The 26569-nt window shown below is 42.0% G+C and overlaps 4 protein-coding genes and 1 long non-coding RNA gene across 9 annotated transcripts; 4 read left to right on the forward strand and 1 right to left on the reverse strand.

Moving 5' to 3' along the window:
* Positions 1-190: 190 nt before the first annotated feature.
* On the forward strand, positions 191-1542 carry LOC116925025 (cytochrome c oxidase assembly factor 7 homolog). The gene is made up of 3 exons (XM_032931649.2): positions 191-333; positions 534-757; positions 861-1542. The coding sequence occupies exons 2-3, from the start codon at positions 658-660 to the stop codon at positions 1448-1450; spliced, it is 690 nt and encodes a 229-aa protein (XP_032787540.2). The 5' UTR covers positions 191-333; positions 534-657; the 3' UTR covers positions 1451-1542.
* Positions 1300-4242, reverse strand: LOC116925020. Its single transcript, XM_032931642.2, has 3 exons — positions 3552-4242; positions 2870-3496; positions 1300-2809 (listed from the first exon to the last, which is right to left on the reverse strand). Exons 2-3 carry the CDS (start codon positions 3308-3310, stop codon positions 2120-2122), a joined length of 1131 nt encoding a protein of 376 aa, XP_032787533.2. The 5' UTR covers positions 3311-3496; positions 3552-4242; the 3' UTR covers positions 1300-2119.
* Positions 4243-4475: 233 nt separating this feature from the next.
* LOC123473895 lies at positions 4476-5386 on the forward strand. Its single transcript, XR_006648279.1, has 3 exons — positions 4476-4795; positions 4938-5101; positions 5186-5386. It is a non-coding gene; the product is annotated as an uncharacterized LOC123473895 (long non-coding RNA).
* Positions 5387-7610: 2224 nt separating this feature from the next.
* On the forward strand, positions 7611-16593 carry LOC116925024 (glutathione S-transferase 1-1). 5 transcript variants are annotated; one of them, XM_045175497.1, is made up of 6 exons: positions 7611-7760; positions 8005-8084; positions 11672-11871; positions 12130-12188; positions 14475-14616; positions 15756-16593. In XM_045175497.1, the coding sequence occupies exons 3-6, from the start codon at positions 11695-11697 to the stop codon at positions 16119-16121; spliced, it is 744 nt and encodes a 247-aa protein (XP_045031432.1). In that variant the 5' UTR covers positions 7611-7760; positions 8005-8084; positions 11672-11694; the 3' UTR covers positions 16122-16593. The 5 variants fall into 5 exon arrangements, with proteins under 5 accessions (XP_045031432.1, XP_045031434.1, XP_045031435.1 ...); XM_045175499.1 differs by having other exon boundaries at positions 11676-11871; XM_045175500.1 differs by having other exon boundaries at positions 7612-7760; positions 7866-8084; positions 11676-11871.
* Positions 16594-19150: 2557 nt separating this feature from the next.
* LOC123473753 lies at positions 19151-25273 on the forward strand. Its single transcript, XM_045175066.1, has one exon. It carries the CDS (start codon positions 19151-19153, stop codon positions 25271-25273), a length of 6123 nt encoding a protein of 2040 aa, XP_045031001.1.
* The last annotated feature ends 1296 nt before the right edge of the window (positions 25274-26569 follow it).

The following is a 26569-nucleotide window of genomic DNA, read 5'->3' on the forward strand; positions in this document are numbered from 1 at the left end:
CAAATCTGTTATGTCTAAACAAACCAAAAGTGCAAAACTTCACTTTCCCTATTCAGAAAAATCACCCATCCCTAACTTAACACCCTAATAAACACACTGTAGTTGCCAAGCTGGTGGTCCGTAACAGAATTTCCAATGTTTGCATGAGCGTGCTGGTATTTACTGGATTGGCTTCTTTTCAAAGACGATTTCCCTTTTTCATTTAAAAGATTTGTGGCGCCACCTTTGCGAGCGTGACAAGCACGTAACCTGTGGGTAAACTTGGACCAAATAAGATGCAAAATCACGTCCGACTTTTGTTGCTGCAAAAACGATGACGCAAAACGTGTGATGGTTAGCCAAAAGTTAAACTTTGCGCGTTAGTAACTGAGGCAGGCACTGTTTATCCTTGTACTAATTTTTACTGTGGAATGTAAAAAGAAATATTTTTCATTTATATTCTAAAAACCGTTTCGCGAATGTAACATGTTGAATTGTTGATTGACGAATAACTTTTAATTTTGTTTTCATGCTTTTTATTTTTCTGTTCACAGATGGCGAAGGAGTTTTTAACCTGTCAGCAGATGGCGATGTCAAAACCCTTGCAGACGAAAAACCATTACCATAAAGAGTTTCCATTTTACCGGGTAAAAAAATTTCAAACCAGTAATATTTACCATGGCCTGGGATTTAAAAAACGAGGAGGAGGTAAAGCAGTACCTGGAAAATTTAGGAACAGAATATAGGTTCGGATGCTTGAGCGAGAAAAAACCGGAAGGTGAATGATACCGGCTTGCTGCCTTGCTCTTGTTACATATACCATACATAATACTTGTTGTGTAAGCTGCACAAAAATACTTAATATTATTTGTTTATTACAGTATGCCATCTCCTGGGAGATTTCATGGAAAGTATCAAAAAGGATTTCAACAAAGCTGCTTCGTTGTATAGGTCTACATGTGATGACTACAATTTTGGTCGGAGCTGCCACAAATTTGCAACCTATTCACTGACTGGTAAAGGATGTCAAGCAGATCAGCCAAAGGCCCTTGAATACTTTAAAAAAGGTTGCAGTCTGGGAGAAGCAGATTCCTGCTTATATGCTGGCCTTCTGTGCACATCAAACAATGAAAAACATCAAGTTAAACTAGATTACCCACAAGGAATGGGATTCTTGAATCAATCTTGTGACAAGGGTAACCACAATGGCTGCTATTACCTTAGTGGCATGTATCTTTCAGGTGTGCCAAATATTTTGGAGAAAAATATGACAATGGCATACAACTATAGTATGAAGGCTTGTGAATTAGGAAACATATATGCTTGTGCCAATGTAAGTAGAATGTATTCCAAAGGTGATGGAGTAGCACAGAATCCTGAATTAGCCTCTAAATACAAGAGCAAAGTTCTTGAAATGGAAAAAGAAATGCGAGGCCACTTCAGGCCTATCGAAATGGAAAGAGGAGCTTAAACCCAAACCAACGTATGTAAATGTACAAATCCTTGTTGTCTCTGGAAGTGCATAGCTTTTAATTGTTCAATAAAAGAAATAGGACCATGTCATCGGCACTCTTTTCCTATTTAGGCACAGCGAAGGAATACATCAATCATATGACAATTCAAAAGGTAAAGAAAAACATAAGCACACAAATGTAACTATACATGTAAACTCTTTATGTGTCGTACATTTTTACTGTTTACACCCGGAGAGCTATCAAAAAGATATGCAAAAGTTTTGCCCTCCTTGTCGGCCATTTTCTTTTCTATTTAATTTCTTTTCTTTGGGAATGAGAATTTTTAAATGCTTCTGTAATTAAATTTTGACATCAACTGGGTGGAATGCGATTGCTTTCGCAATACCTCGAAGTAAAAGAACATAAAAAAATTCGCAACAAAAAATTTCAGAACGAAAACTTTAAGGCTTTAAAATTGAATGGCGGTAACCGCAACTCTTCACCAGACGCCCGCCATTTCCCCTGTCAAACCAAAAATGCTTTCCAAGAAAAACATCAACCGTTTGTCAGCTTCCGGATCTCCGAAAACGTCTTCGATCTGCAGGTCTTGAATGTCCACATTTGTTGCTTCGTACAAATCTTCAGCTGCTTCGACCTTTTCCAGTTTTACAAACTTTTCTTCCACCTCATGTGCTACGGACTCGCTCCAAAGTAATAGTCCCCTGAGCCCAGCCAGTGTGTGAAGGAGAAGGGGGCAGAAGTGATTCCAGCGGCGGCCTCTCACCAGACAAGTAGCGTGTGCTGTAGGCATCGTGTTCTATTGGAAATTCAGCAATCATATCCAGCAGAACCCTGTACGAATGAAGGTCTTTTGCCTCAATTCCAGAAGCATAAAATGCATGTATGGTAGTAGGATTCCATACGCCTTTCTCCACACTGGGAAGCTTTGTCGTATCGAACTGGATGCCCAACAAGCGACAGAGCGAAGCGAGCACTGGGCCGTTTCTACGACCATCGCCCGGCAGCGAGATAATGCGCTGACGGTACAGCTTGATGATTCCCATGGGTCGGAGTAACTGCTGGAGTTCACCATCTAGTGGGATTTTGACTCGGGTGGGTCTTCCACGGGGTTTCGACTTAGGAGTGATTTCAACCTTTCTAGCAAGTGCTTGTTTTCGACCGCTTTCAACGTTTGAGACTCTTAAATTCGGAAAGGTATAGGAAACGCGTGCATCGTACTTCAAGTGGCTCCACATTTGCGCTACTGTTCGACCGAGAAAATGTGGTCGAATTCCCTCCCAGTCGACTCTGGCTAGTCCATTACAATCAACATATACATGCTGGTTGAAAATTAAGTTTAACTTGGCATCGTCTTCCTGAAATGCAATTCGGGAAAATTAAGATTTGGAAAACAAAAGATTTTTGCAAACATTTACCTTTGACCAGCCGAATATGCGATTTTGTTCATTCACACGGCGTTGGAAGTAAGAAAAACAATCGAAAGCAGATCGCTGTAGCTTACTTCTAGTTTTACGAGCCAATTCTGTTGCGATTTCCGGCCACGACACGCCCTGATTCAAGTCAACGTTTGCAAGCAGTCTTTTAAAGGCTTGCTTTTCTTTGACGCCTTTTTCTCCTTTCAATAAATCAGGGCGAAGGTAATTTTTCCACCAAAGTCGTAAAAATTCGCCAGTATACTCAAATTTAGTTGGAAATACCACAAAGGCAATTAAATCCCATCGGATGAGATCCATACGATGAATAGTGGTGTCTTTGAATAGTTCGCGTTCGTTTTGTCCAAGACTGCTGATTCTCCGTTTTAGTTTTGTCAGAAGTACCTCAGTAGTTTTCGTGCTGCCTCCTTTTTTTTTCTGCATTGCCAATTTCTTTTTCCAATCTTTCTTCTTCGGGCTCTATTTTGAGTTCCAATGCTAATCGTATGACTTCCGATTTCACGGCTTCTTGCAACTTCATTTCTTCGCAGTCAGTCATCCTTAGCCTCTTTGACGGAAACATAATGGGTCTGAAATTTAATTTCCTTGCAATTTCTGCATCTCCATTCACTGCAAAGAGAGAACTTGATGGTTAAATAGAAAAGTTTGTCTATGAAACACTTACTTGGAGGAATTCCTTCCAGAACTAAATTGCTCTTGAAGTATGGGGCTCCAAAATATGAGATTGTGAATGGTGGCTTTTTGTTAACTCTTTTTTCATTTTCCGTTTTCTCTGTTTGAGAAACTCTATTTCTCAACTCTATTATCTCTACTTCCAACTCATTTTGCTTTTGGAGGTTAAACTGTAGAGTTTCTTTAAATCCATAAATAATGCCTTCAAAGTCCTTTTGTAATTCCCGGTTTAACTGTAGTGCCTCCTCCAGCAAATTGTTCAGGTTGGGTTTGAATTCCTCTTTTAAATAATCGAAGGTGGGTTCCTCTTTGAAATGGATGTGTGTGGATCTCCCTTGGGATTCAAAACACAGCTCTTGTTCTTGTTTTATTTTGATCCTAGGCACGGAGATTTTATGCTTTTCTTCTTCCAGGTTTTCATCAAACGGGAAAATGTCAAAATCCACGAAGAAACTAGATTCACATTCGTCCAACAAGAGCTCAAAATCATCGCCATACAAGTTTTCCATCTTAATCCCTTCGGCCACTTGACTGAGAAGTTTCTGAAATTATTCAATGATCAATCTGTTATGAATACTCAAAATCCAACGGGACTTCCTTGCAAGCAAACGGATCTACATTGCTAAAAATTACTAGTAATATAAATTCAACGGTCAATCAACGTTAATCGTACGAATTGCGCGCCTACATCAAGTTGTGTTTTTTTTTTCTTCTTTGCAGCGTTGCCACAAACCTAATGTAATTTAACCATTTCTAAAACTAAAAGATAATACCTTTGTAGTCATAATAAATATAATACTAGCTAAAAAAATACAATTTTTTTTCTTATCAACTTTCATAAATTTTCTTCATTTCATTGCAAATTTACAATGCTCAAATAGCAAAAGACCGCCAGATGACACTGTCCTCAAAGAAGGAGAGAACCCCACCACGTGCAGTGACTCATTGCTGTGTCGTCTCGAAGAAATTTGAACTCTGGCATCCAACAAAATCTGCCAGCACGCGTGCCGATAGATTTTGTAGTTCTATTGGTTGATTTGGAGTTCTGTCTTGAAAGAATCTTAGTTCAACTAGTTCTTGTATTTAGAGAAACATAAACCACATAATGTTTACAGTATTACCATAACCCCTTTTCTCACTGCCTTGACTTCATGCACGACTTGGTTCGAGAGAATCATGGCAGCCCATGGTCAAAGATTTTCTTGACTCAACCGTAACTTACACAACAATTGAGAGGTGAGATCATTATCAGTTTTTGGCGTGGAACGAAAAGCCAGGTAGCCCCAATGGGGGAAGAAACTGCAAAGAAATTTTTAGATTGCTCTTTCATTGACTAATGCTGACCTCGCCGACGTTAATACCCATTTTTATGTAATAGATGGTGTAGGGTACAATGTAGTGGCTGATACATGGACTTCACGTATAGACGACTCATCATCCATCACCTGAAATGTGAATTTTTCAAGGCCTACCATCAGTTGAACACTGATAATCACGAATTTTGACAGCCACAATGAACGATCCTTGACGGACGTTCATCAGGTACATCTACCATCATGCTTGTCTTTCTTGCCAAGTATAAATTCAAATGATTTGCATTTCTTTATTTCGACATTATCTATGCAGTTTGCCTTCAAATTTGTTCGTTGAGAAAGTGCCAGCATGCGATACGGTGATAAAAAGAATCAAATTCTGCATATACGACGATGATGAATCGGTGGTCATGATCGTCCTTAGATTGCCAAGGATGGCAGCACTGCTGATTTTATCCGAACTGACGGCTTAAAATTGAATACGATCCTCATCATCTTGCTGACATCAAATGTAAGTGGGACTACTTTTTCTTTTAAGTACCATAGTGTCTTTCTTTTTGGGAAGGATGAATTTTTTGCAAGTCCTGTCCAAACAGATCTAGCGTAATCTAGTGGTCGAAAATGGCAACTTTTGCGAACTTTTTGCTTTTAAACAAAAACATTGCGTTACATTTTTCGAAAGGTTCATCAACTTCTTTATGAAAAATAATACGACAAACCTTCGTTATGGCTTTTACTATGAAGGCTTTACGTTTCTGCGTTCGACTGGCGTTTAGCATTAGATTTTAACATTGTAAGACTTGGCTTCCTGGCATAGACGACATAACTTGTGTTTACAATGCACTATTGCGCGTATTATATTCTTCTCTCATGCGTGGGTTACACCGTCATTATTGAAATCTTATATTTTACATGTGAAAACGAGAATTTCGGAATTCCTACGACTAAAAAAAAAAATGCTTGAAAACAAAAACAAATCGTGGCAATTTAACTACTCACGAACAAACTTTTGTTGTGTATCCAAATAGTTTTGAAAAGATGTTGGAATATTAACCAGTAACGTGTCCTATTGGTTGCACCAATGGAATGCGAGAAGAACCAGGAAAAATCCCACCCTTTTTTTTTTTTTTCGCATCATGTAGCTAAAATAAAAGTGCATTGTACCGCCGGGAGTATTGATGGGCTAACCGTGAACGAGCAAAGAGCCTGAGATTAGCCCATAAAAGGCTAGGTCTGTGTATTTTTCCCACGCGTTTATCGGCCCGTTGTATAGCCATCAGGCTCTAACGCAAGAGAAAAGACGCCGCAAAGTCTGGCGTTATTTTTCTCGGTCTATACTCGTTTAAGCGTGACAGCGGCCACGACCGACGCCGACCAAAAATCCACACATTCTATTTTCAGACAATTTCTTCATGTTTTTTAATTTTTAGAAATTTTATTTTCGTCTCTCTAAAAATTCAGTCAGCTTAAAAATATTTCACGGGAAGGACTTGTCCTTTTGCAAAACTGGTCGTGCGTGAAATCGACAAAAACAAAATGTCAAGTGAAAATAAAAACGGTAAAAAAGAGGGATGATAAATTACTCGGCTCGTTGTGACATAATCGCGGTGTAGGATATGTCGACAGACCGGCAGCAAAGGCAAATCAAGTCATCGCTTAATTGTTCCGCTTCGTCAGTTCCGACCGGCTCGTACAATTTTCTTCTTGCATATATTTATGAAGATATGTAAATGATAGTGGGACGCACGCTCATGTCCCGAATGATTCATCACACGGGGGGGCGCGCGTGACGGACATTTCTGTGGCCAAGATAAAGAAATGGACTTGTAGACGCAAAAAAATGTGTAACTGTTTTTTATCTGAATACTTGCGTAACATTTCCGAATGCTTTTTGTGGCATCATTAACGTTCGAAAAGTGTCGACCGAAGATAAATGGGCCGTATTTTCTATTCGTTCAGATAAAAACAAATTGGAACATTTTTTTTTTATTTATTTATTTTATTTTTTTATTTGTTTTTTGAAAACAAATTTTGTTTTGTTTTTAAAAAGGAAAAAGTTCCGGGACTAGGCACGCGACTGCGGTATCTGTTTCGTGTGGTGATGGACGGGCGTGTGACACGTTTACCACCTGGGCACGATTTCACGATCGAGGCCGCCATTAGAGAGCTCACTATCATCCAGTGGTGTAAGAGTGGGAGGGAAATGTTTAATGATATCTTTAAAATTAGATGCCCGTCTTCTCATTTGACATCAGCTGTGAATCTCACATCCGCTCTCGAGAGTAGATAATCAAACTTGCATCACATTTACTGTCGTTTCCTGGCGTGTGTAATCAGCGCAGATTTTTTCTTTTTACGTGATTCGTTTTCATTTCGAATTTAATTTGTTTTTTAGTGTCTCCGTAAAGTGGGTAAAATGGACATAAAAAGGAATGCGATTTATTATGGACTTTTGTATTCCATTCGTATTAGGGTGGGCAGTAGAAGAGGGGAAACGTGTCATTTTCATAAATGTCATAAAAAAATAACTTTCACTACGTACGTGGCATTTGAATGGCAATTTTTTTCTCGTCTTTGTGGTTATCGATTATCGGAAATTGAACTAGGACATTTTTTTTTAGATACAAAAAAAAATCGAGTATTTTTTTGGTTTTTCAAAGTTTCTTACGGTATCATCAAATCAGCTGAGAGTTTGCCAGACGGGAGTTCTTTTTCAAAAGTTCTTTTTTTTTCTTATTCCATCCTCCTCCTCCTCTTTCTTCTTCTTCTTCGGCTCTCCCCTTGTACACACCGAAAAAATCTGGCCGTAACAAAAAGGACCGAACGCCAGCCGAGACTTCACCAGTCGGTCGAATCATCTCGTAGCGAACGGTTCGATCCCGAAAGAAGTAAAACATTTTTATTTTCTCTCCTCTTCCCAAAAACAAGTTTCATTCGAATTTTTGATTTTTTAAATTTATTCCCTCGTTCACGAATTTTTTTTTTTTTTTTAGTTTTAATTTCCTCTTACTACTCTCTTTAACTGGAATCAAATCAGACGAACAGGCGACATAAAGTTTTGTGTGCATTTCAACATCAACAAGTTTTTTATTTCCTGTTTTTTCTTTCTTTCTTTCTTTCTCGGCTGCCAAGTTCTCCAACAAAACCAGCAGGTTCTCTCGTACAGAATATCCAAGAGTATTTTCAACGCTGTCGACTAGCTCCAACCACCTGTAAGTCTAGATGAGAAAAAAAAAAGTTATAAATTTTTGTGTGTTGTTGTACGCACACACATCTTTTCAACCTTTTATGGTGTGTGCCCATGAAGGATAATCTATAAAAAAAAATACGTAAGGCTGCGAAATGCGAGAACACACATCGTGTGGTAGGGGAGAGAGAGAGAGAGATAAAGAGAGCCTATAGAAAAACCCTTGCTACACGCCTGTAGGGTTATGTATTTTCCATATGGCAAATGAGAGATCCGGCTCTCGTGAAAAACAATTTTTCTTTAAAAAGCTTTCACCTCTGACCGTCCTCATTTCGTTTAAATACAGCCATTTTTTTTAAATTTTTTTAAAACTCGCGTTTGTCGTGGAACGCTAAAAAAATGGCGTCGTTACACGTAATTGCTTTATTTAGCTGAAAATTTAAAGATTTATTTATTTTTTTCTTTAAATTACTTTTCCTCTTTTTTTGTGTGCTTGTGTTCAACTTCGGCTGAGAGCGTAAACAGAGGAAGTGATAAGTCATTGATGTGGTTTCAGTGTCCAAAAATCTAAGAGTGGCCCATATTTTCTTTTTTACTGGAATCGAAACGCGTGACGTTGCATTCCTTATAATGTAAATATCAATGCCTTTATATAAAAAATATTATCGTCTTTCACAGAAATCAACGAATAATATTTTTCCAAGCACCCACGTTTTTCTTTCCCGCGTTTTACCGTTTCTTTGCGGGTAACTGGAGCGCATTAGAAATGAAATCGGAAAATTACATGAGACTCTTTTTAAGCATCTTGTTCAACAGTCGTTCGCTCTGTCGTAAATAGAAGATATTCGTTTTGTTTAGTTTTTTTCTCTTTTGGAATCAGATAAATTGATTTGATCGTATAACCCGTTTCAGGGCTTGCTGTAAATCAAATAGCGGAGAGACGCCCTAGCGGTGATTTCCATAAAGCACGAAAAAGATATTTAGATCGAATTGAGACGAATTATTAAACACAAAAAATGTAATTTTATTCAACAGGAGGAGAATTGAGGTTTTTTTTTTTTTGTTTTTGTTTTCCTCAAAGGAAAAAAAAAAAAAAGAAAATGTATGGAAATTTGTGTCGGTTAGTTTCGGGTCATTCGAAAAAAAAGGCCGGCGTAAATTTATGGCACAAGAGTCCTGTCAGTTTTACACAACAACAGCTACGAAAAGAAAAGATTCAGAGAGTCCAATTTCGGAGTCTCTCCATCTCAATAGACCAGTTTAATTGCCATACATCTACCACCTTTTTTTTTTTTTTTTTTTTGTGTGTGTGGCAGATACAACTATAAAACGTCTGTCAGATGCAGAGTGGTTTTTATCCCTTTAAAAAAAGGCAATGTTTCTGTTGGGCGACGCCCTATTTTATTTTATTTTTTTCGCTTACGGTTCCATTGTTATGATACAAATTCGTGAGTCCAACCGCTTTCGAACGCTCTCTGTTTGTGTTACACATTTTGCGTTGACGTATGCACTCGCCCGAAGCCATATTCTAATTATCTTTTAATAACATGCATGGTACTATAAAAAGAAATTACAGGGTCCCGAAGAGTTCAGCGTGACTAGGAAGCGGATTTGCTCATTAATGCGGCCGTAGACATCGAAAATGATATCCGCCTTTTTTTTTTCTTTCTTAAAATTCATTCCCAAGGTTTTTCGTCGAATTTTGTTGTTGTTTACCTACATTGTGTGTGAGGATGCGCCTAAATCGGAAGACGAGTTACTCGCGTGTGTGTGTGTGTGTGTGTGTGTACAAATAAGGGAAATCAAAGTGGTTGTACTGGTGGGTTATTTTAAATCGGGTGGGTAGTGTACACCTGTTGGGGTCAGCCAACTCTATTTACGGATGCAGAATACCTGCTGTACATTAGCGCGTATGCGTCATTTCGTGTATCAAGTTTTCCCCCTTTTTCTTGTTTTCTATCCTCTCCAATCGACAGACGTGTCAACAACGCCCAAGTGCGAAATATTCCAGTTGGGAAACAACAACAACAACAAAGAAAAAACCGTTCTTAAAAAGGAGATTTCTTAAAATTCAAAAATATTTACTTGGCGCGTCAAGAGAGACAGACATTGAATTTTTTTGCGGGACAAACAAGAAAAAAAGTGCAAAAGCTGCGTCATTGGTTGATCAAACATTAGAATAAAAAATCGTCCTTTTAAAATAAGAAATGCCTGAAAGAATTTCAGTCAATACAAAGACACATGAATTATTCAAATAGCGTTAGCAGAAGAAGAAAGAATCGGCTTTAATCTGGCCAGGTGAGACTGAAGGTGAAAACCACATCGAAATTGACAGGTTTTGCTGCTTGGCTTCTTTCTTTATCTCCCCTCTCGACTAACCAGTGTCAAATTATGTGCCCCACTGATATTCTTTTGTTTCGACATTTTCCTACAGTGAATTGCGTTTGAGTTTAGTATTGATATGCACACGTCAGGTGTTGTTATCCGCATGGGCAGAGTCGAAAACTTTCACCTTATAAGAAGAAGAAAAGAATACATATCTTTGTATGTCTTAACAGTAGATTTTGACGACCGTGTCACGCCCAGCTCGTCGTCAAAAGGTCTATAGATAGACATGAATCTCGTAACAAACTGTAATAACTATAACAGTTTGATGCAGACATTTCGGAAAAAGATCGAGAAAATCGGGCGTTTGATTCGATAAGAAAAATCAAAAGAGAACTTCCTTTTCATTTTAAATGGCTCTTGATTCATTTCGTTTTTGTTTTGTTTTTTTGTTTTTTGTCCTGTTTAATGTGCCGTTAAAAGTCCTGGTTCAGAAAGAGCGACATCTGATTCAACGGGAGGAGAAAAAAAACCATCGTCACGAATCCAATCCACGTTGGAGAGGATTACCATTCAATCGGAAAGAATAAAATGTTTCGTAGAAAAAGGTGGGCAGGGCAGCCAAAGATTCTATTTCGTCAGTTAAATGCCGTGTTTTTGTTTCAGGAAAAAAAAAAAAAAACAGAAATAACCCGCTGGTTGAGAATAATACTTTTTTATTTTTACCATCTCAAGTAAAAATAAATTTGTTTTTTTTTTTTTTTCTCTTCTTTTTCTGCTGGATAAGGTCCTTGTCCTTTTATGGTCACGCGTGCATGTCGATAGTACAGGTAACGCAGCGACTCGCGAGAGAGAAGATGCTGTATATAAGAACACCATCCCGGAGGGGGTTGCTCGGCTTATGTTTTTAAATATCTTTCACAAATTTTATTTTCGCTATTTAGCGCATTAGTTCGGCCAGACATGGTTGCCGAGTAGCCCACAGGGGCCCTGCAAAATGCGTCGTTTCTGTTGCGCACTATATATTTTTTTTTTTGTTTCTTCCCCGACATCCTTGAAAAGTCACCTAAAAATGGTGGTGACCATATGAAGGTGATCAACAAAGAAATTCTGTACCTAATAAATCGTTTGATTTTTAAAAAAAAAGAAAAAAACAGGCCAAACACGCAATTTGCAATTTCATTTTTAAAAAAGCTGTATGTAAAGTGACGTGATATCATTCAAAAATAGTCCCCAGAAAAATTCGCTTAAACATCACGTAATAACGTCATTCATTTTCCTTTCAAGGTAGAAACAAAAACAAAATCGGAATGGACTCTAGAAAGAAGATGAGCTTTTCTTCGTGCAGCGTCGAGTTCATTTACATGGCGGCATCGCCGCCCTGCCGGGCCGTTTGGATGTGCATCAAAGAGCTCGGCATCGACGTCGATATGCGCCACATCGACATGTACAAGAAAGCGGAACACACTCAACCGTGGTTCGTCAAAGTGAGTTGCCGCTAAAAAACATTTTTGGTCGATCCCGACGATTTTATTTGCAGTTGATGGAGGCCCCGGCTACCTATTGTAGTACCGGCGTATAGCTCTAACCATGTACGGTTTTTTCACCGATAATAATAACCAGGACATCTCGGCTATATTGGAAAAGTCCAAAAATATGAAGAAAAAAAAATCTTCTTTGATTGGCCGTTTCGTGAATTCCTAACCTCAAATCTTTTTTTCTTTCTTTTCTTTTCGTGGTTGCAGTTGAACCCGCAACATACGGTGCCTACCATCAACGATGACGGATTCATCCTATGGGAAAGGTAAGAAACTTCCTTTTTCAAAAGAAAAATTATCATATGCTGTTTCGTACAGTGGTTTTTTGTTTTTCACATCGTGTTATGACGTAGAGACAAAGTCCGTTTGAAACAGATGGTTTTCGCCGTTGTTGCCACACGTACGCTATAAAGAAAGGGCCCTGTATAACAAACTGTTTTCTGAATGGCGTTCTAGTGTTTCAAAGCTCGAGGGGGCGGATTCCAAAAAATTTTTGTTCCCTTTCGTTCAACAAAACACTTGGGGAAAAAAAAAAACAGTCTAGCCAACTTTTTGGGTTGTTCTCGAAATGTTGGTCTATTCTATACGCAGATGATGAAAGAAGATGACGTCAGTCAAGTCTTTTATTTTATTTTTTTTTCATTTTTCTGCGTTTTCGTGAGGGCAATTCCTTCAACGCAACATGGCGTCATCATCAAATAGAAGGGGATAAAAAAAGAAATTTTTGTTGATTTTCTAATCGCTCTGGGAAATCGCTTACGATCGTGCGACCAAAGAAGAAAAAAAGATATGTGATTGTGCCGCCACCAACCTCGAAATGGGCGTTTGCGGAACTTTTGGGAGAAATCTTATTAAATTCTTTTTTTTTTTTTTTCAACTGTTTTTAATGTGTGCAATCTCTCACCACTGGGCCATCAGGCGTTTCTATTATTAGAGGAAATCGATAGATGGTGTTGTCTAACCTGGGATGACTAGGTGGGGCCCATCCGTGTTATAATCAGAAACTGCGTCTTCACACAAAGAGAGAAAAAGTCTATTGTTTAAAAGGATGACATCGTAGTTTTCCACGTTGCCACATTTCAAATAGTTTCTAGAATTTTGATAATTCAGGAATTTTGCCAACGCCATTTATAGGATGTTTATAAGAACCTATTATGTTTAAACAGTGGTTGAGGGCACTGGGAAAACATGCAGACGGGGACTTTAAAAAAAAAAAAACCCCAAAGTGTCTTGTTACAACTTTTATTGACATTATGCAGTTACTGTAAATAATTTTATTACCTTGGGCTAGGAATAGAGTTCTTTATGCGTAATAAAAATAATTTTTTTTTCTCCTTTGAGATTGGCAATCAAAAAGGGGCGGGAGCACACGAACGTAAGATGAAATTACGACGCTCTTTGTGTGGGACACGCAATTCTTCTTGTGTTACGGTCGCGTGGTAAACGACAGTTTACGCACACTTTCTTTAAATGCAACCAACAGGTGATTCCAATTTTAAAAAAAGACAGAAATATGTTTTTAATTCAAATTATAGATGAATTATAACAAAAAACCAAAATTGCTTTTCTCTTTTTTGATTTCTTTAAACTTTGAAAGTTTCAATGTGATGCCGTTTGTCATTTTAAACGCAATTCGTTGCAAGTTTAAACAATGACGTCTTCAAAGAAAATGATGGCACCGTGTGGCAGACATCGCCAAGAGGCGAATTTCTACGTGAACGTTTTGAATTTGCATAAAGATCGTGACGTGAACTATACGCCGTCGTTGTTGAAATAAGAGGGCATTGTTTCCCCATTTCTTGTGGGCGAGAAACCAACGAAAACCTCTTGCGACTATTTGTATGTTTATCCGTTTTTATTTCTTTAACTCCGCCCATCACGCGTGAACATTTTCAATTCATTTTTCGTACGATCCTTAACCAAAAACAAAAAATAGGGACACGTCAGTTTACATTATACGACTATTTATTCATTCGAGAAGGATCGATCAGTCTCATGTGAAATGGCACACGCGCTTTTCTAATTTCCTTTTGTCTTTTTTTCGTAACATCAATTGTATGCATAATCAAACGTGCAGGAAATCCTCCCTTTGGCCTACAAGTCATTTCAAATGCAGATTATATATATGTAGTCAGAAGCAAACAAAAAGCTTCTTATTTACACAGCTCCTCCATTTTTTTTTCTTTTTCTTAAAGCCAGAGGCTGGAACGCACTTTTAAAACATGTAAAAATTACATAGTAAAAAGAAAAAGAAAAGTGGGAAAATGCTACCATATGTTTAAAATCGCGTATGGCGTGTGTGCATCATTATTATGACCGTATCAACGTATCCGTCGCTGGTTCTTATTTGATGTGCTGCTGTGGCACTTTTTTTTTTTTATCGTTTATTCACTGATGATTACAGGTGGCAACGTTCCTTCCAGGTATATTAAACAAACGAGACGAGACACCTCCTTCTTTGAAAGCCCGAAATTTTATTCAATTTTCTCAACGAGTGTGTTTTTCTAACGAATTTATTTATCTCTTCTTTGTTTGTTTTTTGGGAAATCCAGCCGCGCCATCTTGGGTTATCTGGTGAACAAATATGGCAAGGACGACAGGCTTTATCCGACCGAACCGCAGAAAAGGGCTCTCGTTGACCGAATGCTCTACTTTGACATTGGAACTCTCTACAAGTCGATGGTCGACTATTTTGTAAGTCATTTTCTCTCTAAAAAAAACAAACTCGTTCAACTTTCGTGTGTGGTATCTGCTTAAATTTTTAAGAGAAAAAAAAACTAGGTCCAATGTAGATTTACTAAGAAAATTAAGGGTGATGATCGATCAATCTGTCCCCGAGGCGATTGATATCCAATGTGAAAAAAATATTTTTTGACGTCCCGCCTAATGGATTTCCCGCACAGGGCGGGAATGAAATTTTTTTTTTTTTTTTTTGAAACAGCATGTGTGTGTCTATATAACCTGGATTTGGGAACTTGGACTTATTTGGAGCCTTTTGGGAGGGGATCGGGGTGGGCCGTCAAGCCCGCGGGAGTCCCGAATGCTATTTCCGTGTTACTCTTTATTGAAGGGTGTGTGTGTGTGAGCTCAAATTTATGCATATTTTGTGTATACGCCGTCACTTTTTTTTTTCGTTTGATGAGAGAAACTACTAATATTTCCAGCAAATATCAAATGTGGTTTTACCCTATATGGAAGAAGAATTGACCAATTCATCATCCATCCATTTAACATACGCCCAATAGCGAGATAGTTCACTGCGATTGCGTCAGGCCCTAGCGGCAGCACTGTACACCCCAAATGTTGTTTTTCTTTTTTAAGCAATAATTAATGTCGTGGGTGTGTGGTCATCTTGGATAGCGAAATTCGCGTTAGTACAAATTTGTTTTACAAACTGGTTTTGCATAATCTAATTTGATGGCACACACACACACACTTAAAAAAAGACTACCTCTTTTTCGTGATGCTGTTTAAGCTTATTAGCGCATGTTGATATTATTTTCCCTTTAAAAAAAAAATATTTTTGACGGTGAATTGAGTTTTTCACGCGCGGACCCCACCGATTTCATACGAAGGATACCCGAAAACACGAGAGAGACAACATGTTTTTGATTTATTTGTGTGCTTACTTCCCGCGGGAGTCTTATGTGCCGCGGCAACTGTATATGGTCAGCTCCTTTCGACGCAACAGGGTGTCTTTTACATATGTAGATTGAAAAAGACCTTGCGAAATCTTGATCGATAAATCAAATTGACGAAAAAGAAGAAACAAGACCGAACCCATCAAGAAATGTTGATTTTTTTGTTTTGTTTCAATTCCTTTCTTTTTTTAGCAACCGATCCTGTACATGGGCTCATCAGGCGATCCCCAAAAGGCCAACCAATTGAAATCGAGCCTCGATTACCTGGACCAATACCTGGAAATAGAAGAATACGTGGCTGGAGATAATCTGACGATCGCTGATTTGGCCATTTTGGCAACCGTAACTCACCTGGAAGGTGTGGAATGGTCGTACAAATCGTACGAGAACATTTTCCGTTGGGTAACTAAACTCAAAACGGAATTGCCTTACTACAACGAGTGCAATCAAGGAGGTATCAACATGTTCAAAGATTGGGTTAAACTTCGGCGGGAGCAAGCGGCTGCCACGGCCGCGGAAGAAGCCGCCAAATCCGTCCGCAAAAACTCACGCACATAATGCGTACGAAAAAAAACAAAGAAGAAATAATTATCATTTTTTGAATTATTTGTTTCAACCCCATTTCCCCTCCATAGATTTGATGCTGCCAAATTTTTTTTTTCCCGTTTGGTTTATTTTTATTTTGTTTTTGTTTTTCTAAATTCACTTTTGGGCTTTTTGTAGCAATTCAATTGCACTCCACTCCTTCTGCCTCCCCCCCTTTTGTTACATAACATAGAATATCCTCGTTAACGACGATAGGATTGTGATTAATTATGTTTGTTTTAATATTTGGAATTATCCTCTTTTTCACCTAAACTAGAAGATAACTTAAACAGAAGAATCATTATTTTGTTTCCTTTTTTCTCTGGCTGTTTGCTATCACACACAAAGAAACAGAAAAAAAAATCTTCTTTAAAAAAAAACAACAAGAGAAATGTGTCATTTCATCGTCCTTTGAAAAACATAAATACAAAGAAAGCACAGCACATATACAAAATAGTACAACAGTCGTAAGTGTAGTAGCTGTGTAGGAAAAAAGGGCGTGCTTCGTTTATGATTTTTGCCGTTTCAAATTGTCGGATGTTTTTTTTTTTTTTTTTAGCTTTGTTTATTTGTTTGGTCCCCGAGTTTAAAAAAAAAGGGATGAGCACCAAGTAAAAAGAAAAAAACTTGTCGGTTGAAAGCGGCGACTCGAGTGGCTCATAAAACACTCGGCTAAATCCCGACGTTCAGTTTTCTCCTTCCATGTGCGGCGGCCTTAAACAAACAAGATATATAACACGGTAGGAATTTTCCGTATAGCCTAAAAAGAAATGTTTTTTTTTTTAAGATGTGGTATTAGAAGGATGCAATTTAAAAAAAAAAAAAAAGCTTATATTTACTGTATTTATATGCTGCTGGAAAAAAAAAAGAAATGAGATGAAAAGCTGGAAAATTCGTAAATCAACACAGCGACTGTACCGCGACCAAATTAGTCTGACACATCTCGAACGCAGCTGTCCCGAACACACCCCGTTAATTTCTTTCATTTTTTTTTTTTTTTTCGCTTTCTCGAAAGGATTGGAATTAGTTTTTGTTGTTGTTCTAATTAGAACTTAAGCAGCCAAGTTCTAGCTCTGGAAATGGAACGCGTGAAGGTTTTCTATTTTATTTTTCGCTGCTAAATTTGAAAATATTCGGCAATAACATTGCTGTTGGCTTATTTAAGTATCGTGGTAATCAGCCTACAAACGAGCAAAAAGAAAGAGCGTATTAATACCTGGAATGGACGTAGTAGATACTGTCACGACACATCACGCGGAAGATTTACGGCTGCAGGGCCGTGCGTTGTTGAGACAGCAAGAATTCTACGCGTGACCGTGACAACTGCGTTTGACGTAAGAAACTGTCCTTTTTCGTTGGCTATCTAATTAGTGAATTATATTTAAAAAATTTCAAATTGAATTAAAAGAACTTTCCACGAGCTGTTGGTGGCGTTCCTCACGGACTGCCCTTCAACGACTGTAATTAAAAAGAAAAAGAAATCACGTTATGTGTGTCCATCATAACATACATCAGACAATAAAAAATGGATGGCCTTTTTTAGGTTTGTTACTTCTTGCAAGTCATTCTTTATGAATTACGACCGTTTTCTAGCATGTAATTAAATCAACCAACCTTGGGGAAGATATGAAGTATAGCAGCTGATTTAGTCTCCTGCAAAAAGATATAAAATTTTTTTTTATCCTGTGTGTCGTGTTTTTGAAATGTGCACAATTCTCCTCGCTTCTTCTTTTACGAGCCAGAAGGCTTGCCGGCCGGCACAATTTTATTGGCTGTTTTCGTACTTGGTTAAAGTCGACATCAATCACAAATTCAACATTAGAAAGCCGTGAATGTTTTCTTCCATACCTTTCTAACCATCAGCACTGCTGAATAGTCAAACGTGGAACGAAATGGCAATCGCGTGAGTCGATAGAATTGAGCGTAGCTGTTGAAACGATAGATGGATGCCGTTTGAACGACGTCTGTACCTAATGCTGATTTTATGGGAGACTACGTCGCTAACCAACTAATAATTACTGAAATATTATCGAAAGCTTCAAACCTGAAAGCTTTTTTCCCAAAGTCTTTGCACATTCGATATTCATGTTTCTTTAAACATACGATTTTCGTTGCTATTCAATATGGAGTTGATGTGGCCTACATCGTTAGCAATTTCATCGACCTTCGTCCCTGTAAATCCTGAAATTCAAAATAGGTTACTACCAAAGCTTTTGAGTTTATCAATGGATTATTAATTACCTTGGGCGGAGACTTACTTCGGCCCGTTGAAATCATGAAAGAAAGACTTTAATGACGAGTACTTTTCACGTCAGGTGCATACATCTCGAAACATGCGTGTTACCGAGTTGTGTTACCGAGTTGCCATGGCAACTCGGCCGGGCTTCGCGCGCGCCTTTAATTTACCCCCCCTTTTTTCATCTATTGTTTCTCTAATTCGCGCATCTTTATTCTTTTGTTTTGTCGTAAGTGATTGAATGACGTGTTTTAACGAGGCAGTCACGTTTTTGCAACGGTAGCGTCTAGTCGCCATTTTTTGTCCCCTCATTTTTTATCTTCGCCCGCGTCTTAAAGTTTAATACAAGGTTTTGCGCCCTGCCCGTTCGGTTTTTGATCGTTATTTCGCATTGCCTTTCGAACGATCGTTATCTTACGGTTACTTTACAACATTTTTGGTGCCGAAACCCGGGAAGATTCGACCCTGGTAACTTTAACGCAACATTCGTTTTTCGACATTCATTCTCGCCATTCGTTTTTCGCCCTTTATTTTCGTCATTCGTTCTCTTCATTGGGTTTTCGTCGTTCATTTTCTTCACTGGATATTTCTTTTGTGCTTTTGTCTCTTTACATCCCAACGCTGAATCAACCGCCAGCCCAGGAGGGGTAACGGTCAGAGTTCCCGGATTTTGAGCAAAAGCTTTCTTTACGTGCCAGTATTTAAGTGGCTCTCCAAGCCTTTCTTTTATCATTCCGAGCATCGTGTCCACTCTCTTGAATTCATCATGGCTACTCAAGATGAGCTTCGTGATGCTGATTTGATCGTTGCCGCTCCTGATGCTGTTATTCGAGGCCTTTCGCCGACTCGTTCGTTCGCCTCGGATTCGACAAGTCGTCTCGATCCTGCAACCTTGATCAGCAAACGTTCCCATCATCGAAGAAATTTCACCCGCAACGTGAATAAAGTCAAGATGGTGATTCACGAGACAGGTCCTTCCATCTACTCAAACGATCTCATCACGAAGGCCAACGATCATTATGAGCAATGTATGTATTACCATCATCGTTATTGTGCAAAATTGGGTGTCACCGACGACACTTGGTTGGAGAATTTGCGTCATGATTATAATACGGCTCATGAAGAATTTGCCACAGCCCGTCGCCCCGGCCATGATACCGAACAACCAGCGCCTAGAGCAACGACCCGCACGAGAGCTCAAGTTCGCCCCGGTTCTGTCGAGTCAACCCGTCAACCCGAGTTCGTCCCGCTGGATGTGCCCGTCAGCACATCTCGCCCCGGTGTGGTTGAGTCGACCCGTAAACCCGAATCTGCCTCGCGGGGTGTGCCTACCAGTACATCCCACCGTTCCCGTGAGGAAGATGTCTCTCGCACCGAAGTGGTTGTCGATCCCGTTAGTGACAGTCATCATCAGGCCGAGGGTAGCCGCCCGTCTTCTTTGGCCAGCTCCAGGTCTTCGGTTGCCGCCAGCATTTCGTCTTCTCATCGTTCGCGGAGCTCTACCCTTTCGGCTCTGACTAGAGAACGCCTTGCTGCCGAACTCGACCTTGAACTTGCACGCAAGCGGCGAGAAGAAGAAAAGAATGAAAATGACCTTCTGGACGAGCTAGCCCGTAAGTTACGTGAGGAGAAGATTCGTATCGGGGCCAAACGAAAGGAACGGAAAATCGAGGAAGAAATCGCACGTCTTCGTATGAACGAGAAGTTGTCAAAGAGGTCTGTTCGTTCGCCTTCGCCGACCTCCTTGAGTTCTTACAGTGAACCAGATGACGATATCCATATTCCGTTGCCGAAGAGTAAGCCTCGTGACAAAGTGTTGCTTCCCACCGGGCCATCCGACAAGAGCGCAGATAGCTGGATCGACGATCTGGAACAGAAACCGACGGCCTTACCCGCTGCAACGCCCATGCCTTGGATGTTTGGAGGTTCGGCCCCGTTCACGTGTAGGACACCGTTTGATGGCGACCCTCGAGATTGGCTTCTCTTTGCCTCAAGATTTCGAGCCCTCGTCCACGACGTCATTCCGAACGATGCCCAGCGTTTGGCCATTCTTACCGAGTGGGTTGGCCCTAGCGTTTTTCGCCGCATCTCGCCATTGTTAAAGGCTCCTCGTGGGTACACTGCAGTTCTTGCCTATCTTAAGAAGCACTACGGTTCGAGCGAGCAGATCGCTCGCTGTCAAATACACGATCTTCTTAGTCTTCCCTTCGTCAAGCCGGGTGATCGCCAGGCGCTTGAAAATTTTTCTGATCAGCTGCACGGAGCTGTTGTGGTGTTGGAACAAGGGGGATTGGAGCACGATCTTAAGAGTGCTGCTAATCTTGATCAGGCAGTACAGAAGCTGCCACCTGTCTTTCGCCATCGCTGGGCCCGTTACGCACGTAAGCGCTTACCGAAAGGTGTCGACCTCAGCGACTTGGATCGGTTTATGGAAGAGGTCGTGGAAGAGGAGCGGATGGCTCGTTCAGCATTCGAGTTGGCGCCTAAGGTTGATGTTCGTGAAAAGCGTGTTACGTTTCCCAAGCCAGCCGTTGAAAAGCACCCTTCAAGCAGACCTGCAATTCTGAAACCGCCACCCGTTCGGCCACCCCCTACCATCTTAGCCACCCAAGTAGCGAAAGACGTAGATGTCGAGTGTCCAGGCTGCGGCGGCGCTCATCGACTTGTTTCTTGCCCCGAGTTACAGAGGAAGTCACCGAGTGAACGAGCGCTGGTGGCGAAGGAGAAAGGCGTATGTTTCAACTGTCTTGGAGGAAAGCACCGCAGTGCGGATTGTCGTTCAAAACCCGCTTGTGAATCCACGGGATGCCGTGCACGTCATCATTCGCTGTTGCATGGTGCGGAGAGAGTTTTTCCTGAGAAAAGCACACCTCGTCAGTTCCCGTCATCCGCCGGAGGCCAAGAATGTTTTCAAGGACCTCAAACACTCGCCATTGCTCCCCGCCTGACATCTGATGTTCTCTTGGCCGTGGTTCCCGTCCGACTTCGTGCGGGTTGCCGGACTCTTGACGTTTTCGCTCTGCTCGACACCGGGAGCCAAGCTACCCTTTTGCGTGAAGACGCGGCTAATGCGCTTGGTCTTACGGGCCGGCCACGCAAAATTCGTTTTGGAACCTTCCATGGGAACGATCCGGTCGTCGAGACTCGTCTTGTGGGCTTCTCCGTTTCGTCGCTAGAGGGAGACCAAAGCTACAAGGTTTCCGACGCCTTTGTTGTGCCTCGTCTAAATGTTGGGCAACGCAAGATAAAAGATGTTCTCGCTTCGTTCGATTATCTTCGTGACCTCAACTTTCCTGCTCGAGACGCTGGTGAAGTCCAGATTTTGATCGGGATGGACGTTCAAGACGCCCATCTAAACATCGAGGTTCGTCGCCCTCCATCTGGAGTTCGGGGCCCTAATGCTGTGCTCACCCCATTTGGCTGGTGCGTTGTTGGGAGGACCTATCCATTACCGGCAGTGGAAGATCCAAGCATAAATTTCGTTAAGCTGGGAACGATCGAGCAGCTGGAAGAGTGCGTCGAGAGGTTTTGGAAAACCCAATCTCTCCCAGTTCGTGATGCCCCCAGTACATTTATGTCGTCGTCAGACCGTGCCGCAATGGACCAACTCGAGTCGACCATTCGGCACACTGGAACGCGTTACGAAGTAGGTTTGCCCGTTCGCCCGCATTGCCCGAAGTTGCCGGACAACAAAGAGTTTGCACGTCGCAAGTTCTTCGCACTGGAGAGGAGACTTCTTTTACACAACGACCTTCGCCAAGCAGTTACGGCGCAGATGAAGGAGGTGTTTTGCAGCGGCCACGCAGTGAAAGTCACTTCTACAGCTCCCGGTTCCAAGGTGTGGTTCCTACCTTATCATCCGGTTCGACATCCAACGAAGCCCAGCAAGATCCGTCTCGTTTACGACGCTGCTGCCCGGTTTAAAGGAACCGCGATCAACGACATCCTGCTGAAAGGTCCGGATCTCACCACGCAGTTATTGGCCGTGCTGCTTCGCTTCCGTGAAAGGAGAATTGGCGTTACTGCGGACATTGCGAAAATGTTTTATCAAGTGCTGGTTCGTGAGTCAGATTGCACGATGTTTCGTTTTTTGTGGCGCGAGCCTGGAACCGAAGATCCTATCCAGGAATTCCAGATGACGGTGCACATTTTCGGTGCTGTCTCATCGCCAACGGTTTGCAGCTTTGCCCTTCAGCGCCTCGAAAAGGATGCGCCCGAACACCTGAAGGAAGTCGCGAGGCGTATTCGTTCCAGCTTTTATGTGGACAACCTGTTGTCGTCGTTCGACGAAGTGGATGAAGGCGTTTCCATCAGTCAGAAGCTGGTTGAACTACTCAAGCTCGGTGGTTTCGACCTCGTCCAGTTTCTGAGCTCTTCGCGTTCGTTGTTGGACCAACTTCCGTCTTCCTCTCGTCTGGTTCCCGAGCTCGACCTAGATTTCGACGATTTGCCCACCGAGCGCACGTTGGGGTATCTGTGGAGTTGTGAGCGAGACGAGTTCGTTTTCCGTTTTAAAAAGACAGAAGAGGCCTTTTCAAAACGCTCGATTCTTTCGGCAATTTCGAGCATCTATGATCCTCTTGGTCTCCTAGCACCCGTCGTTTTGGTGGCGAAAATCATCCTTCAGGACATCTGGCGACTCAAAGGTGGCTGGGATGAGATTCTGCCCGCCGATATTCTGAATCGTTGGGGGCGCTTTGTGGAACATCTGCCGATGCTCGAACTGCTGAACATCCCGAGAAGTTTCTTGACTAAGCCCCAGTCGGCGTATCGTTCTTTTCAGTTGCACGCTTTTTCGGACGCATCGAAAGACGGTTTCGGTGTTGTAATTTATCTTCGAGCTGAAACCTCTGGCGAGGTCGAAGTCTCTTTCGCAATGGCCAAAGTGAGAGTTGCTCCCATCCATCAGCTTTCGATTCCGAAGATGGAGCTTCAAGGTGCTTTGCTAGCAGTCAGGTTAGCAAACTATCTGTTGAAGGAGCTGACTCTGCCCATATCGAATGTGTTTTTCTGGGTTGATGCGATGACTGTTGTTCGGTGGATCCACGCCAGCCATCGTCGTTACAACGTGTTTGTCGCGAACAGAATAGCTGAGATCCTGGATTCAACGACCCCTTCGCAATGGAGACATGTTCCTGGTGCACTTAACCCAGCAGACGAATGCAGTCGTGGTCTCTGTCCGTCCGAGCTCGATCCAAATCATCGCTGGTACCGTGGACCTGAGTTTCTAGTTTTGCCACCCGAGCAATGGCCGGCCCAGATTCCAGCTACTGAATTGATCGACCACGAAGACGAGTCTATTGGCTGTTTCCTAATCGCCAATCCTAGCGGGCCAGTAGATGACGTTGTGGCACGAGCCGATAATCTACATCGCCTAATTCGCATCGCCGCTTGGATTGAAAGATTCGTTCGCAACATCCAGATCCTCGTTCATCGGAGACGTGCCAGAGAAAGGTCTATTCTGGATGGCAATCATGAAGAAGCAGCGACCGGACAAAGTGAGCAGTTGAAAACGGGCCGGCAGCAGAGTGCGGACGAGCTGAAGTCAGCCCGTCGCCTTTTAATTCGCGTTTCACAGCGCGACTCCTTCCCTGACGATTTAAGCAGTTTGCGGAAGGCGAAGTCCGTTCGCCCGGAGTCTAGGTTGCTGAAACTGTCCGTTTATCTAGATGACGCCGGAATCATTCGTGTTGGTGGCCGCCTTGAAAACGCCCCCATCAGCGCTGAAGCCCGTCATCCTGCCGTTCTGGAACCCAAGCATCCGCTCACCCGATTGTTCATACGCTGGGCGCATATTTCCGTGGCTCATGGACGAGCTGATCGCACCCTTGCGGAAGTTCGTGCTCGCTACTGGGTTTTGAAAGGACGCGAAGCAACAAAGTCGGTCATCACGACTTGCCTGTATTGTTCCCGCATGAGAGCCAAGCCGTTTCAGCCGATGATGGCCCCACTTCCAGCGGAGCGGGTCCAACCGTTCAGCCCTCCATTTACCCGTATTGGAGTGGACTACCTCGGTCCTTTCCCTATTTCAATTGGCCGGCGAACAGAAAATCGTTGGATTGCTCTTTTTACCTGCCTCTCCACCCGTGCTATCCACCTCGAAATTACCCCGTCGATGGATGTGGATTCCTTTTTAATGGCTTTTACCCGTTTCGTCAGTCGTCGGGGTGCCCCGACCGATGTTTTTAGCGACAACGGTACCAATCTGACTGCAGGAGAGCGTGAGCTGCGTGAGGCGGTTACCCGCCTTAACGACGTGAAAATCGCTGACCAACTTGCTCGGAAAGAAATTCGTTGGCACTTCTCCCCGCCTGCTGCCCCGCACTTCGGAGGTGTCTGGGAGCGTCTGGTTCGCTCGTGCAAGGAGGCCCTGCGCGCTATCCTCGGTCAGCAGACGGTGAAGGAGGAAACCTTTGCAACGGTCGTCATCGAAGTTGAGGGCCTACTCAACAATCGACCGTTGACGGATCTAGGTGCGGACCCGCAAGAATTCGAGCCGTTAACCCCGAATCATTTTTTGTTGGGGCGCCCCAATCCCCACTTGCCCGCTGACGTCATCGACCCGGAAATCAAATGTCTTCGCCGAAGATGGTTTCACGCACAGCAAATCGTGGATCAGGTGTGGAGCCGATGGTTAAGGGAATACCTGCCGACCCTCACGACCCGCAACAAATGGACCCGATCGCAAAACAACTTGGAGGTGAACGACATGGTGCTTATGGTGGATCCAAAGTCGCCGCGCGGACACTGGCCAATTTGTCGTGTTGCGAAAGTTTTACCTGGCTCTGATGGTGTAGTACGCGCGGCCGAAATCGTTACGAAGTCCGGCAAGACCTACACCCGCCCAGTTGTGCGATTATGTCGCTTGGAAGCCTTGAGTGCTGCTTAATGTTTACCGCAGCAGGGCCGGCTGTGTTACCGAGTTGCCATGGCAACTCGGCCGGGCTTCGCGCGCGCCTTTAATTTACCCCCCCTTTTTTCATCTATTGTTTCTCTAATTCGCGCATCTTTATTCTTTTGTTTTGTCGTAAGTGATTGAATGACGTGTTTTAACGAGGCAGTCACGTTTTTGCAACGGTAGCGTCTAGTCGCCATTTTTTGTCCCCTCATTTTTTATCTTCGCCCGCGTCTTAAAGTTTAATACAAGGTTTTGCGCCCTGCCCGTTCGGTTTTTGATCGTTATTTCGCATTGCCTTTCGAACGATCGTTATCTTACGGTTACTTTACAACAATGCGTTTGGAATTTTATGAGCTGCACCTTGGTTTGTCGACTAATCATCCGGTTGTGTTCTTTCGTTTTTAGCCCGCGTGGGACTAGCAGCCGAAGCATGCTTAGTCTTTCACGGTACGTACAGCACAAACGAACGAATAATGAAACGTGAGTAACGATGAAAGATCGACGGGGGATGTGTCAGTGTACCTGTTTTTCTTCTCGTGGGAAATTGAATTTTAAAAAGGCAAAAAACTTTTGAAAAAGTTTCTTTTTGCTTTTCTACATTCGTAATTTCCCGATATGGATTCTATCAAAAGTTCCCCGATAGAGATTCTATCATACGAGAAACCTCTACTATTGTCAAACCCAACTCGATCGATCCCAGTTTTTCTCTCTCGATATATTCTCCCAATAGATGGCGTGTCGATCGCACAAGTGTCGGCAGTAATGTCCAACTTGGTCTCCGCGAGACGGTCTCGAAGGGTCGAGACCGTCACCCGTACATCCCAGTGGGACTATCCCGGCCCTCTGATTGGCTCTCTCCCTCTCCTCACCCTATAGCCCCTCAACCCCTTCTGCTTGTGGTGTGTGGCCTGTGGGGCTGTGGCGTGTGTGGAGTAGTCGGGCTGCCGCCTTCATTTGTTTGTTTTTCATGTTTATTTATTTATGATTATTTATGTTTATATTTATTGTTTCTAACTTACTATTTTGTTAATAAACTATTTGTATCTTCATTATATCGTTTTAAATTTTATAGCACAGGAATAAATTAAATATTGGTGTGTTTTCATTATAACTATTGTTAATTGTCATCCATGGGCAATTGGGTTGGTGCGGGTCTGAGAAAAAAGGTTCAAAACCCGATTTTGGGAGAATCGGGAAAACTATATGTCCAAAAGTTTTAATACTTATAGGAATGGATAAATCTTGATAAGGTCTATCCAATTCTGCAAAAATTTTGCTTAAGGTGTA

Source organism: Daphnia magna, linkage group LG6 (assembly GCF_020631705.1).
Source record: "Daphnia magna isolate NIES linkage group LG6, ASM2063170v1.1, whole genome shotgun sequence".
NCBI lineage: Eukaryota > Metazoa > Arthropoda > Branchiopoda > Diplostraca > Daphniidae > Daphnia > Daphnia magna.